The 14,605-nt window shown below is 39.6% G+C and overlaps 2 protein-coding genes across 3 annotated transcripts; one reads left to right on the top strand and one right to left on the bottom strand.

Annotated features, from left to right (window-relative positions):
• Positions 1-361: 361 nt before the first annotated feature.
• On the bottom strand, positions 362-3,195 carry gemin8 (gem (nuclear organelle) associated protein 8). The gene is made up of 3 exons (XM_053615777.1): positions 3,039-3,195; positions 2,237-2,618; positions 362-1,563 (listed from the first exon to the last, which is right to left on the bottom strand). The coding sequence occupies exons 1-3, from the start codon at positions 3,039-3,041 to the stop codon at positions 1,307-1,309; spliced, it is 642 nt and encodes a 213-aa protein (XP_053471752.1). The 5' UTR covers positions 3,042-3,195; the 3' UTR covers positions 362-1,306.
• A 1,081-nt stretch (positions 3,196-4,276) lies between these two features.
• On the top strand, positions 4,277-13,861 carry u2af1 (U2 small nuclear RNA auxiliary factor 1). Of its 2 annotated transcripts, none has more exons than XM_053615774.1 (8): positions 4,277-4,383; positions 5,057-5,144; positions 8,200-8,266; positions 10,196-10,245; positions 10,332-10,430; positions 11,758-11,891; positions 13,371-13,463; positions 13,537-13,861. In XM_053615774.1, exons 1-8 carry the CDS (start codon positions 4,340-4,342, stop codon positions 13,664-13,666), a joined length of 705 nt encoding a protein of 234 aa, XP_053471749.1. In that variant the 5' UTR covers positions 4,277-4,339; the 3' UTR covers positions 13,667-13,861. The 2 variants fall into 2 exon arrangements, with proteins under 2 accessions (XP_053471749.1, XP_053471750.1); XM_053615775.1 differs by having other exon boundaries at positions 4,278-4,383; positions 13,555-13,861.
• Positions 13,862-14,605: the final 744 nt, after the last annotated feature.

Raw genomic sequence — 14,605 nt, 5'->3', positions numbered from 1 at the left:
TATCTTGATGTGATGTGATGTGATATCTTGGTTCTGGTATGCTGCCCTTTTTGTGATGAGATGCACGCTATTGCTGAAAACTTGTAAGGATTTACACTTATCATGACAGAAACAGTATATTCATGAACTTGGTAAAGGAGATCAAATCCTAATCATATTCAATGCATTGTTTCTAGATGGAGCTCAAATGCAACCCACTTTACAGCCTGAAACACTCAGGACAAACGAAAGTCCCCTCTCTTAGTAGCCAAACACCACCCCAAGTAAATTTGGGTTGTGAACACACACGAGATTGTACGGGGTAAGAATGACTGCTCAGGGAGTGCAAGGGAATATAAATTGCCGGATGCTCAGGAAAAAAAGTAGCCATGGAAACCAGAATCCGGGCAGGCTGGGAACTCTATTCAAGTTTGGGCCGTCTGGCATAATGCCGAAGGTTCCCCAAGTGGGCAAACACACTGATGAGCCAAGGCTCCTAAATACTGCAGTTTGAGGAGCAAATCTCCACATTTCTATGTGCCTAAACACTGTTTTTACTCACTACACAATTAACAATCACTTATCTCCCAGACTTACAGCTTTGCAAAAGCTTTCATTTTGAATGAAAAACCATTACGTGTTAATGTTAGCACCATTAATCATCCAATTGTAATAAAGCATTATACTGAACTTCCAAAATTTCTAAAAGATCCTTGTTGGGTTTTTTTTGGACTGGCATTCCATTATTAAACACACCCAATCCATTTTCAAATCAACAGTCATACTCAAACTAGAATCCAATGAATTTTATTACAAAACTCACCATCCAAACATATACAAAAAGTGCTTTATCATACAATAACAACATGCCAAATAAACCACCAAAGAGCATCCCAAGCACAGGAAATGTGGAGAAGAGGCACAGACAGGATGGACTGGAAATGTTAGGGTGGTTCAGACCTAGTTAGTGGGAATCAGCTCTGTGGGGGGAAAAAGGAGTTGTGGCTCGATGTATACAATATCTACATAATTCATTGTCTTGGGGGAAGGAGGAAAAAAACATAGAAGAGTGATCTATAGCAATGTGTGAAATTTAAAAAAGAAAGAAAAAAATGAGCAGGACAGAACTGTTCCATCAGTGGGAAAAAAAGAGGAGGATTAGCAAAGTGAGAGATCAGGAACAACAAAGACTAATTTTTTAATGGGACCAAAAATCTGACTATTATAAATACAAAAGGATTTACACAATAAGGCAGAACATTTTGATGAGCCCCTTAGCATGTTGTGTTTATGTAAAAGTGGTTTGCATTCTAACTAGTGAGCATTATTAGAGCTTTAATGGTATTACAGGCCAGTATTTGGGCTGCTTGCGGTCACAGTTGCGGTCAAAGGTGAGCTGCATGGCTGTTTCCATGCCCTGGATCTTGGCCGCGTCTTTTCCGTAGAGCCGCTTCATCTCCGCACTCCTCCTCTCTCCTGGGCGCTCAGCTGGAGCTTCGGCGCTCCGCCGCCAAGAATGGTGCAGGTCCTGGTCGGCTGGTACGTAGGCTTCCTGTCGCTCTGCTTCCATCTGCTGTTGCCTCTCTGTAAAACAACGAGAAATAAAAAGTCTGACACTGTAACAAGTGCTGGTGTTATGACCACATCGATCAAATTTGTTATATTTTGCCAAATTATATAGGAATATGATAGAAATGATAGAGAAATATGTATGATTTATGGTAGTGTTTAAAGTCAAAGTAAAAGGTTGGCAAAGAATCAGATTGACATAACTGTTACCAACACAGAGATATAGTGTCCACAGTGTACAGTTTCCCACCCACCAGCCAGATCTCCTCTATCATACATCTGCTACCAACTTGGGAGGCTGAAGGCAAACATGTGACACGTGAAGCCAGTCAACCGGATCTTCTCAAATTGCTGCTAATGCTGTGTCACAGGGCAGAGTAACAGTGCAACTTGGATTGAGCTTACAGACGACCACGACTGGTTAATGTCACTGTGAATGACAGGGGAGAGAGAGTACGCCAGCCCTCCCACCCAGAACGCACAGCTAATTTTGTTTTCAAACGTGTGATCTTTGGGATCTAACTTGTAATGATGTAACCTAAACAACATTAGCAAGCTTGTGGGACTGTTACTTGATGCAGTGTGTGGCATATCTACAGCTTCATTACTCTAGTACCTAATGTGCTAAACTTTATTTAAAAAAAAAAGTTTAAAAAGGACATTCTTGCTATTTCATGCACACACATACTCAGTTCTTCTTTGTGGCGCTCCGTCTGAGCGAAGTATTGCCGCAGCTCGGCCGTGATGTCCATTTTGCTGACGTCATATTCAAGCTCACTTTCCTCCGAGCTCTCAGACTCTTCTTCAGGCTCCGTGTTGTCTTCCTCTTCCTCCCTCCGTCTCCTTGTTTGTGTAGGGATTCTGTCCACCGTCTCTTCATCCTGCCAGTCAGCGTAGCGACATGAGGAGGTGGGAAACACAGGGTACAGAGCAGGGTCATATGCAGCCTGTATGGCCTTGCTGTATGCCCAGTGGTGCCTCTGGTACCAGCTCATAGCCTGCTGGTAATGCTGCCAGTAACGGGCGTAGACTGGATGGGTGTACCACACGTCTGTGTCCTCCCGACTGTCCTGTTCGGGGAAAAATGACCAACAAGGATTATATATAAGTAAACCCAAAGAACTACTTTATTATTCCTTTAGGAGTAAGAACAAAACATAACACTTAATTAAAGTGGGTTGTATTAATATTAAAACATGTCTTATTTCATATTCACACCATTTACTACAGAAGTATAAATAAATAAATTGAGTTTTTACTCAAACACACAACTAGACTACCTATTCTATAGCTATTTTTGCCTATATGCTGGCTGCATCCCAATTGCCTCCTTCTGGACCCTGTAGTGCACTACATAGAGTGTGGAAGTCGTTATATCATAGCCAGACTAGTGCACTCACTCTATAGGGAGTGTGGAGACTTATGAAATGCGGCCATGTTTCTCCAGGCTAGGCTACTCTGGTTAACAAAACGAGTAAAGCAGTTCTTACCATAATGCCGGTGTGTTTATTTGCTTAGTAAACTGGGAGGAACTGAAGATAAATAAATACGTGTTTATAAGAGGAACGTGGCGCAATAAGTTTTGTTTTGTTTTTTTTTCCCCGCCGAAGGTAAATATATCGCTCTCTCAGCGCTGTAAACTTGTGTGTTTCCGGTACGCTGGAATTATGGGAAAATAACCGACATATTAAAAGACTAGTCGCTGAATCTCCGTTGCAAGATGTTTTTTTTTTTTGGGGGGGGTGTTAGTAAAAATGAAAATATATTTATTGCTAGTATCTCGTCTTAGTGTGATATAAAATGTGTATAATGTGGTCGGTTTCACGCAAACAGATATTAACGCAAACAGAAGTTTACGCAAGCTGGTGGTTTTTGTACCAGAGGAGCGCCCCTTGGCGGTCAGATTAATACATAACATCTACCACAGACAATAGAATTAAACCAAAAATTGTATTCGGATAAAAATATCTAAATCTTTAAATCGCTCGGTGTTGAGAGGTGTGCTAGAATCACTCATCTGTCTCTGCAGACTGACTTTACTAATTCAGTAATCATTACTAGGGTAAAATTAGGCATGAACACGAACATGGTCACAAAATGTGTACAGCAGCCATAAGGCTAGGAGCCACCGACACATATTATGAAGAAATACAGGGATCTGCTTTTTATTCGTTTCTTATTAAAAAAAAAAAACATGAAATAGGCTAAAGAACCCAAACAATATTTATTATACGGCATGGAACTAAATATGCAATACGTACAGGCCTATTAAATGGTTTTAACAGCTTTTAAACTCCAGTAATATAAAAGCGCATAATATAAAAGTTGCGAGCAGATTTAACTGAAATTTACAACATATTTATTACAATTTTCTACATATATTCATTTGATAATACTTTCCCACCCGTATTCATACGAATCCCGCTAGAAGGGCGTACTCACACGCAGCACTCTGATTGGTCATTTCAGCGCTGCCGATGAAAGTTTAGCCAATAAAGTACAGGAGGCGGGCTTTATCCGAATAAGATTAGTGAAGGAAATTAACTTCCCCACCCGTATTCATTTGAATCCCGCTAGAAGTTCGTACCCACACGCAGCGTTCTGATTGGTCAGTTCACTGCTGCCTGTGAAAATGTATCCAATACAATGCAGGAGGCGGGCTTTGTCGGAATAAGGATAGGGGGGGGGAAAATAACGCGCGAGGCGTGGAATCAACGCAGATACGCACTATTGTGTGACGACAGGCGCGTAACTTGATGACGAAGAACACAAGTGACCCGACGACGGGAAGATGGCGGAGTACCTAGCGTCCATTTTTGGTACAGAGAAAGACAAGTGAGTGAAAAAAAGAACCAAATTCTTGGTTAATGTCGCGCCGCTTGCTGGAAAAGCGAATCCCGTTAAATAAATTGTAATATTACCAATGAGAAGTGAGTGTACAGTGAAGCAGTAGGCAGAGAGGCGGATGTTTTAATTGTTCGTGTGTGGAGAGCGATGCTAATGTAGCGCTAGCTAGGGAGCAGGCGGAGAAGCGGTGCAGGGGCGCGTGCATTTCATTAACCAGGACTATATTATAATTTAACGCTCACAGGGTGTTCTGGCTTTTATTAAGCGATACGAGATGATAATTTGATGAAAGTCGACTAGAACGCTGTTTTTTTTGTTGTATTTTAATTCAGTCTAGACCTCTCTCTCGCTCACACACACACACACCCGGTTAGCTATGCTATGCTATGCTATGTTAGCCCACTCTTAGCTCGTTATGCTTTTAATTTGCTAGGAGTCAAATATGCTAGCGGTCTTATTCTAAAAACGTGTTAATGCACTGCAACTTATTTTAGTTTGTATAACTGTTAATTTAATTTAACCCCCGTTTGTATAATGTATCACAAAGCTTCCTTTATTGAATGAAACAAAAACGAGTGAAGTGAGATTTAGATGTTGGAAAATAACATCTGGTAAAGTGTTTTTGTTTTGTTTTTGCATCTCATGTTTCTCCATCACCCAGGGTCAACTGCTCCTTCTACTTTAAGATTGGAGCTTGTCGACATGGAGACCGCTGCTCCAGACTCCATAATAAACCAACTTTCAGCCAGGTATACTGTTGTTTCTGTCAGTGTGAAGTGAAATGAAATCTGTTGTTGTTCATCTTTACCACCGCCTTCTCCAGGGTCTGTAGATATCTATCATGTTTCCTGATTACAACTGCAAACGCACTGGTCACACTTATTTCAAATTTATTTCAGTAGAGAATTGATCCAGGTTTGTCCAGATTTCTATCCTGTATGGACGTCGTCGTCTTCGAGCAATTAATACCACCGATTCATCCAAACCAGAGCCAAACCCAAAACACAGTGTGATTAGTTCACTTCCTGCAGTTGGGTCGAGTCATTTTCTTCCTGCAGGCAGACTGTGCTAGGGTTAGACTGGAACTGAATCAAAACCGTCTCGCTCTGCCCATCTCGGACCAGGTTTAGTGCGATTGCTTTATTCTCACTTGCCTGAACGAGCCATATAGAGGAGGATACGCAGATCTAATTCACATAGACGAAACACAGCATATGTGAAAACTCGCTCAGGCAGCGTTGACATCACCGGGTTGTGGTACGAGTGACACACATGCCATTTTATTTTTTTTGCCTTATTGTGAGACAAATCAGATTTTTCAGGATTGTGTGAACACGAAATTAAAAAGATTTCATAACAGAATTGCCCCAGTTTACGTGGTGCCTGGATGTGTTGGATGCGTATCCGAGATGTGGTCATGTGTCCAGGCGTAACCTATCCTGGGAATTCAGGGCTGTAGTCACAAAGATTTTTTCTTTAGCCCTGAATAATTCTCCACTTGGAGCAGTTCATCACTACGTAACTGAACGTCAGTAAAAGAAGACGATGGTGATGTAATTTTAAATCTTCGGTGAACGGAGGTGAGACCAATCAGACAGGTTTACAGGAAAATATGTGGAAACACTGGTGTCTTATTTGCTGACAGTCTCTCAATTCTGCCAAATGCTCATAGTCAGTGTGAGGAAAATAGATAAATGCCTTTTTTTAACCAGTAAGAGGGTTGAAACTGAAACACTAACATCCTCTGATGCTGAGTAGGAAAACAAGGTGTGTAAATGTCTGAGTTCCAGTTTATGTGAACACGATATGAGCAGAGCATAAGGAAAGATAATATGCTTTGCATGGCACTGTAGCAGCTAAACCCATACAATGATACCTTAACTGTGCCTCCCCTTGGCTAGTGACACCAAACAAGCCTAATTAGAGAAGTTCTATAGTTTAGCGGTCTGGTAGTCCTACAAACAGTGACAACACCTGAGTCAAGTTTTATGATAAATCCAACTTTTTCTGATCATGTCATACATTGACAGCTACGTTACCTCAGCTTCCATAAAACAAAACTTAGGCGACTATCTGAGCTCAAAAAAAAAATGCATGGAGAAGAATCTGGGCTCAGCCCCAGATGATTAACAGTCCAGCTAACCCCCCCTGGTCAGGAGTGACAACCATCAGATTCATAATTCGAACAAAATTGAAAGGAACCTGTCAGAACCGAGTAAAGTGTCCAAAACAAAAGACAGCTATCGGTCAGTTGTGTGGTACGAATGCGAACCGGTAAGATCCGATGAAGGAAGCTCATAATGTGAATGCTTGCTCTTGCTCTTCACAGGTTCTAACAGTATAAAGTACATTAGATCAGAAATAAGGTCCAATTTAATCCTATACCGAGCTAATAGTTCAGGCTTTTGGCACATCTTTACTTTTAGTTTCTTATTTGAATGTAAACTTACCCAGTGCCTTTCTTCTTGTTACACGTGTTTTATGGGTTAGGGGTCTTTACTCATCTCTTGTGACTAACCAGTGACTCCGTCCTATAAATCCAAACAAACTACATGCGCCCAACTGCAAGTTTATTAGGCACAACTGGATTACCCATACAATATAAGCTTCTTCTTTTTTGCAGGTAAACCTACCATACAGTTACTGACTGTCAATCCGCACACGCTATGTCCGTCACAGATCAGTGACCACACTAAGACTAGAAATCAATTGCCAGGTGGATCATTCTTAGTATCCAAATAACACTAACATGGTTTTACCATGGTGTGTATCCTTACTGTCTGCTTTAATAAATACTTCTGTCTTGTGACCTTGTAGATCAGCAATAGGCTATATCGGGTGTTTTTGACGATGCACGATTTGTTAATCGTGCTCTAGTGCACCATCAGCATCTGGTCTTATGACGTACCACTGACTGGCAATTTCGGATGAGGGACTTTTTGCAGTCTTGCAGTGACGTGATAACACTTGCACCATTAAGATGACACAACCACCTCAACTGAATGATTCACCACCCAGATAGTATTTGGACAGAGTTAATGTCCTGGCTACATCTGCTAGGCATTTAAGCTACACGCCAAGCCCTCGACTGCTCGGCTCTCTTATAAGTCACTTCAGGTCAAAGCTAAGTGTCGTACATGAAGTGGATTTTATAATAAGATAAGATAATCTTTATTGATCCCACACTGGGGAAATTCCCTCGTTACAGCAGCTCAATTACACAAAAAACAGATAGGAAAGAATACACATTAAATAGAAATAGAATTGAAATAAAGTATCTAAAAATATATATATATATATATATATATATATATATATATACATACAATAGGAATAGAAAAAAATAAGAATTAGTAAAAATGAGTGTACCTATTAAACTGACAGCTGTGCATATGTATGTATGACATGGAAACACTGCTAGTAGAATCATCCTTTATATCCAAAACCAAGCTCTGTATATTAATCATTAATTGTGTTTTTCCCAATTTCACAAGAAATGGAAAAAGGCCACATAAAAATAACGTAAGCATTTTTTTAAACAAGCAGCAGTAATTATATATCTAAATCATTAAGAACCAACATGGGGGTGGACAATGAGTAAATAAAAAATTGTCATAAATAGTTTGAAAGAAAAAAAATGGAACAGAAGAAATCATTAGAAAATAGTCTGTAAAATATCTTTAGCTGCTTTTAAAAATTGAGTACCGTTTTAAAACTCTATTGTCTGACTGCTTTGCATTTTTATTGTTGCAGTGATCACTTGTAGCGCTAACGTAACATTGTTTTTTTTCCTTCTTTCTACAGACCATCTTGATCCAAAACATCTACCGTAACCCTCAAAACAGTGCTCAGACAGCCGACGCCTCTCGCTGTAAGTCCCGTTATTGCACAATCGGTTATTCTCGCATTACTCAGACAAACTCATGTTCAGCTGCAACTGTGTGAATAATACGAGTCGCCTCATCGGTCCGTTAAATATCTCCAGTTCCTTTTCTTTTTTTTGTTGTTGCTGATGTGTATGGGAAAAGGTGCAATGCTAGTGTATGTTTTGCAATATTTACAGGTTCTCACACCGGTCCAGCTGCAGCTCATTACATTATACAACAGGAGACAATTTGAACATGTAGAGATCAGGAGATGTTTAGAGTAGAGCTGCAACAACTAATCGATAATAATCGGTTATGGAAATCATTGTCAACGAATCTCATTATCAACTCGTTGGTCTGTGAATGACACGGGGCACGTTTAATCATTGCGTTACTTCTGTTTCGAAAAATAGCTGTCCCAAATGACTTACTACACACTGTGCACTTACACTGTGTTCTCTACCGTCTAATGTATGAAGTTTAGAAAGGTAATATCGTCTCAATTCGAACAAGAGCGTTTTTTTACTAACCGGAAGTATAAACTGTTTCCCAGTCGATGGCGCATGACATCAAACGCACGTAATACGCTGCTACTAGCTTTAGCAGATACCCAGAGTCAACGAAAATGACCTTCTTCAGTTTACTGTTTGTCAAAGTTACCTTTTATACCCACTATAACCTCAGTCGCCATCAGACGAAGGCGTAATCAAGTGACAGCGGACAAAAAGTGTGCGACTTCCGAGTCCTCTAAGGCAGGGTAGCATTTTATATTAAATGTACTGTGGAAGATTGTAACCTGTAAATTTTACAAAGCAGAATTTGTGTAGCATGGAAGCACGACAGTGATCCACGAGCACAAACTTGTTTATATTTACAAACTGGTGCGAGTTGGCTAAAATGTTTTGTTTAATTCTGTCATTTATTATAATGGGAGCGATCTGTTTGTAACGAGGCCACGTCGCTTCTCACTCCCAGTGTAGAGGTGGTGATAAACAGTGTAGCGCAAGTAGGATCTTTAACGTCAGATTAAAACGCTACGATCAAAGTAAACGTATTTAAAATGTTATGCCTAAAGGCAGTGAGTAAGAGAAACCGTAAAGTGCAGTCAAAGCGAGTCTTTTATTATTAATCTAGTTTAATTATCAGTGCTTTTGGGTTCATGTCACGTTTTAGTCTGAAGTTTAGATTTGTGACACTCAGTTTGTGGATTTTATTTTAAATAAATGAAAAAAATGGTATTGAAAATTTGGCTTTAATAAAAAAAACCAATTAATTGGAGGGGAAAAAAAAACAACAACTAATCGGCCGATTAATCGCTTATGAAAATTATGGTTAGTCGCAGCCCTGGTCTAGAGATTGAATGGTGGGTTGTTTTTTTTGTATGTGTGTGTTTATTGCTTTAATAACATCTTTACAATAGGAAATGTTTTAGATTCATATAATTGATTCATTTTTAGGTTTGGCAGTGCAGGCAGTTTAGCATTAAATATGTAGACGTTCTCTGAAAGGTCAGTGAGGGTTTGTGGTGGTATGGAGGGATTAAGTTGTACTGAACAGTCTATGACTGGAACCCAGCTCTTTCTGGTCACCAGTGCAGAACCTGAACCACTGAGCTACTCCAGTCCCCAGTATTCCTTCACTTTACAGTTAGTTAAGACTTTCACAGGTTTACTACAGTCTCAGATTCTGTAACCTGAGATAGATGCTTATTAAATGGGCAGGTCGTAGTCTTGCATTGTTGCTGATGTCTTTCCCAGTTATAGAGGCTACAGCTGCTGTTTTTGATGGCGTTCACAATAAGAAAGGATAGTCTCCAAAACCTTTACAGTCCAAAATATGATTTACAAATGTCTGAGGTCCCTCACCTTTTTCTTGTAGACGCTCAAGTTTGAAACTCCATCCTAAATGCAAATTAATAAAGCGCTTTTTCCCAGGTGCCGTGAGCGATGTGGAAATGCAGGAGCATTATGATGAGTTTTTCGAGGTGAGCCTCAAACATGCACACAACTGCACTTCTTTTTTTTTTTTTTGCGCCACATCCTTTTTAATGACATCAAACCTCGTTTTTAGGAAGTCTTCACGGAAATGGAGGAGAAGTACGGCGAGGTGGAGGAGATGAACGTGTGTGATAATCTGGGCGATCACCTCGTCGGCAATGTTTATGTGAAGGTAAGAGACACCTCAGATCCAGGAAACCGTGTACTGATGTAGCTGTTAGAAGAACATGCTGCATATTTCAGTCATATTTTCTCGCTGCAGCAAAGTAACTTAAGCCCAAAGTGTAAGTCACTTTATTACGCGCTCGCTAGGAACAGCGTACAGTACGCGTGACACAAACTTTGTCATCAGCAGAGTACGCACATACTGTATGCGCGCTGCCAAAGTTAGGTACGAGCAGGTCATATGTGCGCATTTAATTCTTTTGCTTATACCACGGCGATTTTCCCATGATCACGTCTTTAAATTTCTTCCCAGCAGAGACGTTTAACTTATAGTTGCGTTCAATGTTGTGAAACATCCATGAGGCAAGTTAGTTCCTGTTCTCACTTACCTTACAGTAGCTATAAAGTCACTCCCTCACCAGCCTCTCTTTTTCTTTTCTTTTGTCTTTAAACATTACGATTTTCCTTTACTGATTTGTTACTTGAGGCGCCTTCCATAAGTTATAGAAATGTCTCCTTAGAGAAAACTTAAGCATACTTAATTAAATTAAAACGTGTTTTTCTTTGTTAAATAGCTTATTTTTTTTATAATTTATTATTAGGCTTGGACTATGTCCCTGTGAAAAACTTGCGCATACTAGAAAGAGCGCATTAATATAAACTTTTCAAATGATCAGAGCTGCTGTTATAGAAACTTCATCAACACCTCAGATCTGAGAATTCAACAGTGTTGTGGTATAATTGACAATGAGCTGCTGTAGTCCAATTTCCCTACAATTTACACTTTATTGTTTTAATTACATTCTCAAAACCGCTTCAGTGTTTGTATTTAAAAGCTGTATTTTCACTAGTGATGCACTGAAAGGAAAATTCTGGGTCGAAACCCGAAAATTCGGGACGCACTTGGCCGAGTACCAAAAATGTATGTATATTTTTAAAACCCTTTTTAAAATAGTTTTGTATAATTGTATTAATATTAGACTTTTCAAAATGTCATCAATTCATCATCACTTGTACACACCCGTTTCTGTGGCACATTTTGCTCTGTGCTGCGCGTTGATCCTTCAGCAGACGCATTCATCACCTCCAGCTCTGCCTGTATCGTTTCCCGTGCACGCTGCTTTTTCTCCGCATCAAAGTACGGCTCTTTAATTCACGGCTCTAGTAATGTTGTAACGCAACGATAACCGTCGGCTAGATCGAGAGTGAAATCTGAGCGCCGAGCACTGAGGGGCGTGGCAGCATAGATTTTCGGATCATGTTTTCGGCCTTTTTTTCTCTTTTCGGCCAAAAATTTCGGTTCATCCCTGATTTTCACCCATGTGTTTGAGCAGTTCCGGCGTGAGGAGGATGCCGAGAAAGCTGTGATGGACCTGAACAACCGCTGGTTCAACAGCCAGCCCATCCATGCTGAGCTCTCCCCGGTTACTGACTTCAGAGAAGCCTGCTGCAGGCAGTATGAAATGGGGTCAGTATAACAAGCTTGCAAGAACACTGCTACACGTTTTACAGTCTCTCAATTCAAAAAAAAATAAATAAATTTGCCTGTACTGTTGACACTGGAAAACAGTAAACCTCAGTCACTTCATACAGGACCCCTGTAGTATGTTGTTCATTAAGAAATTAGTTCACGTAAGGACGCTTCATAAATAGGATTACATTAAGGTTGTGTTTAAAAGGGAAACAGCAACAGAGACCTCTGTTCCTGCTCACTGCAAGCAGTATCAGTAAAGTACAGATGGAGGGATGATCGCTTTTCTCACAGCTATGATAATTTCATACCGTCCTCACAGAAAGCAGGTGCACTCCAATCCAAATTTAGCGGCTTATACAGTTTACTGTGAAGAGTGTGTTTAGTGGAATCTGCAAAATGTTAATAATAAAAATTATAATATGAGGGTTCATAAACATTGCATTTTGTATTTTTAATACTGTCCTGAATAAGCTATTTGACACAAGATGTTTACATATAGTCCACAAGACACAATAATAACTGAATTTACACAAATGAACCAGCTCAAACGTTTACATACACTTGATTCTTAATACTGTGTGTCGTTACCTGGATGATCAGTGACTGTTTTTATGTTTTGTGATAGTTGTTCATGAGTCACTTGTTTGTCCTGAGCAGTTAAACTGCCCACTGTTCTTCAGAAAAATCCTCTAGGTCCTGCACATTCTTTACTTTTCCAGCATCTTCTGCATATTTGACCCCTTTCCAACAGCGGTTATATGATGTTGAGATCCATCTTTTCACACTGAGGACAACCAAGGGACTCGTACAGTATTACAAAAGGTGTAAACATTCACTGATGCTCATCCAAATAACAACGCACAGTATTAAGAATTAAATGTATGTAAACTTTTGAACGGGGTAATTTTTATAAATTCAGCTATTATCTTGTCTTGTGGACTATATGTAAACGTGTTATGTGAAATACCTTATTCAGGACAGAGCTAAATAAAAAAAAAAACAAAATTCTATTTTTATTATCTCAATTATTTATTTTTTTAAATTCTTAACATTTTGAATGTTATGCAAGGTGTATGTACTTATGACATGAATTGTATGCAGTGTTTGTGACTGCTGTCACCTCTGGTACTACAGTCGGGTGATTTCATTCCTGATAGGTTTTATCGATGTTGTTTTTGCAGAACTTCTAATGTCAAGAATCGCCGAATGGCACTGAATGTCTAAGCAGCTACATAAAAATGTGACTTGTATTTGACTTGAATTGCTTTTTATATATATATATATATATATATATATATATATATATATATATATATATATATATATATATATATATATATATATATATAAAACACACACACACACACACAAACACATGCATACATATACTCCCAGTCAGGGTGCAGTAGCTTTTTTCAGCGACGCGTGTTTCCACTGCATGTCGTCTCACTGCAGTATGTTGTCTCTCCACAGGGAGTGCACTCGAGGTGGCTTCTGTAACTTCATGCACCTAAAGCCGATCTCTCGCGAGCTGAGGAGGGAACTGTATGGACGCCGTAGGAAAAGGTAGAGAAAGAATTGTGGCAACTATTTTAAAATACAAATGTGGCACAAGCTGACGTGTTGAGTTTTTATTCAGTCTATGCGTATCCTCTAGGCACCGCTCTCGTTCTCGGTCTCGTGAACGTCGCTCTCGCTCGCGGGACCGCGGCCGTCGCGACCGGGAGAGGAGGAGATCAAGGGATCGTGAACGCTCCGGAAGGTTTTGAGTCATCATGTGAACCCTTTTTGGTTTTTACCCTTCGGTGTAGTGCTCTCCCCTCCCCAAACGACCAACATTTGCTTGGAACATTGGACTTTGTTCTGTACCTTACTTTTACCCAATTTTTTTCCTCTTTGTTTTTTTTAAGATCACACGAATATGACAGCTCAGTTTCTCAATAAAAATACATTGTTATTAATTCCGTCCTTGTATTTGGTTTTGTTTTTAATTGTGGTTATGACTGTGCTTATGACTTTTAATAGTAAATAATTGTGCAGGTGTCAGTTTGGCCTGCACAGTAATGTAATGTGTGAATGTACAGAAAAGTGTTTTCTTACACCTTTGTCTTATGATTCCTGACCTGGAAATGAAAACTGTTTATCAGGCATGACTTTATATGCATTTAATATGTTGCATTTCAGATTTAACTTGCTTTGTTAGACAAGTACACAGGTGCATCTCCAAAAATTAGAATGTTGTGGGGGGAAAAAATTTTTTTCCTGTAATTTATTTCAAAAAGTGCAACTTTCATATATTGTAGATTCATTACACATAAAGTGAAATATTTCAAGCTTTTTTTGTTTTAATCTCGATGATTACAGCTTACAGCGCATGGAAATCAACAAATGATTTCTCAAAATATTCAAATAAAGATTTAATAATACAGAAATGTCGACCTGCGAAGAGCTCTAATTAAGTCAAAACACCTGCAAAGGTTTCCTGAGTCTTTAATCTCTCAGTCTGGTTCAGTACACAACCACAATCATGGGGAAGATGGAAGTAAATGTTGCATTTCGTTTGGAAATCGAGGTCCCAGAGTCTAGAGGAAGGGTGGAGAGGAACAGAATCCAAGTTGCTTGAAGTTCAGTGTGAAGTTTCCACAGTCAGTGATTTGGGGTGACGTCATATGCTGGTGTTGGTCCGCTGTGTTTTCTCAAGTCGACAG

Source organism: Ictalurus furcatus, chromosome 26, assembly GCF_023375685.1.
Source record: "Ictalurus furcatus strain D&B chromosome 26, Billie_1.0, whole genome shotgun sequence".
Classification (NCBI taxonomy): Eukaryota; Metazoa; Chordata; class Actinopteri; order Siluriformes; family Ictaluridae; genus Ictalurus; species Ictalurus furcatus.
Note: the sequence above shows the minus strand (reverse complement) of the source record. Positions and strands in the feature narration are given on the sequence as shown.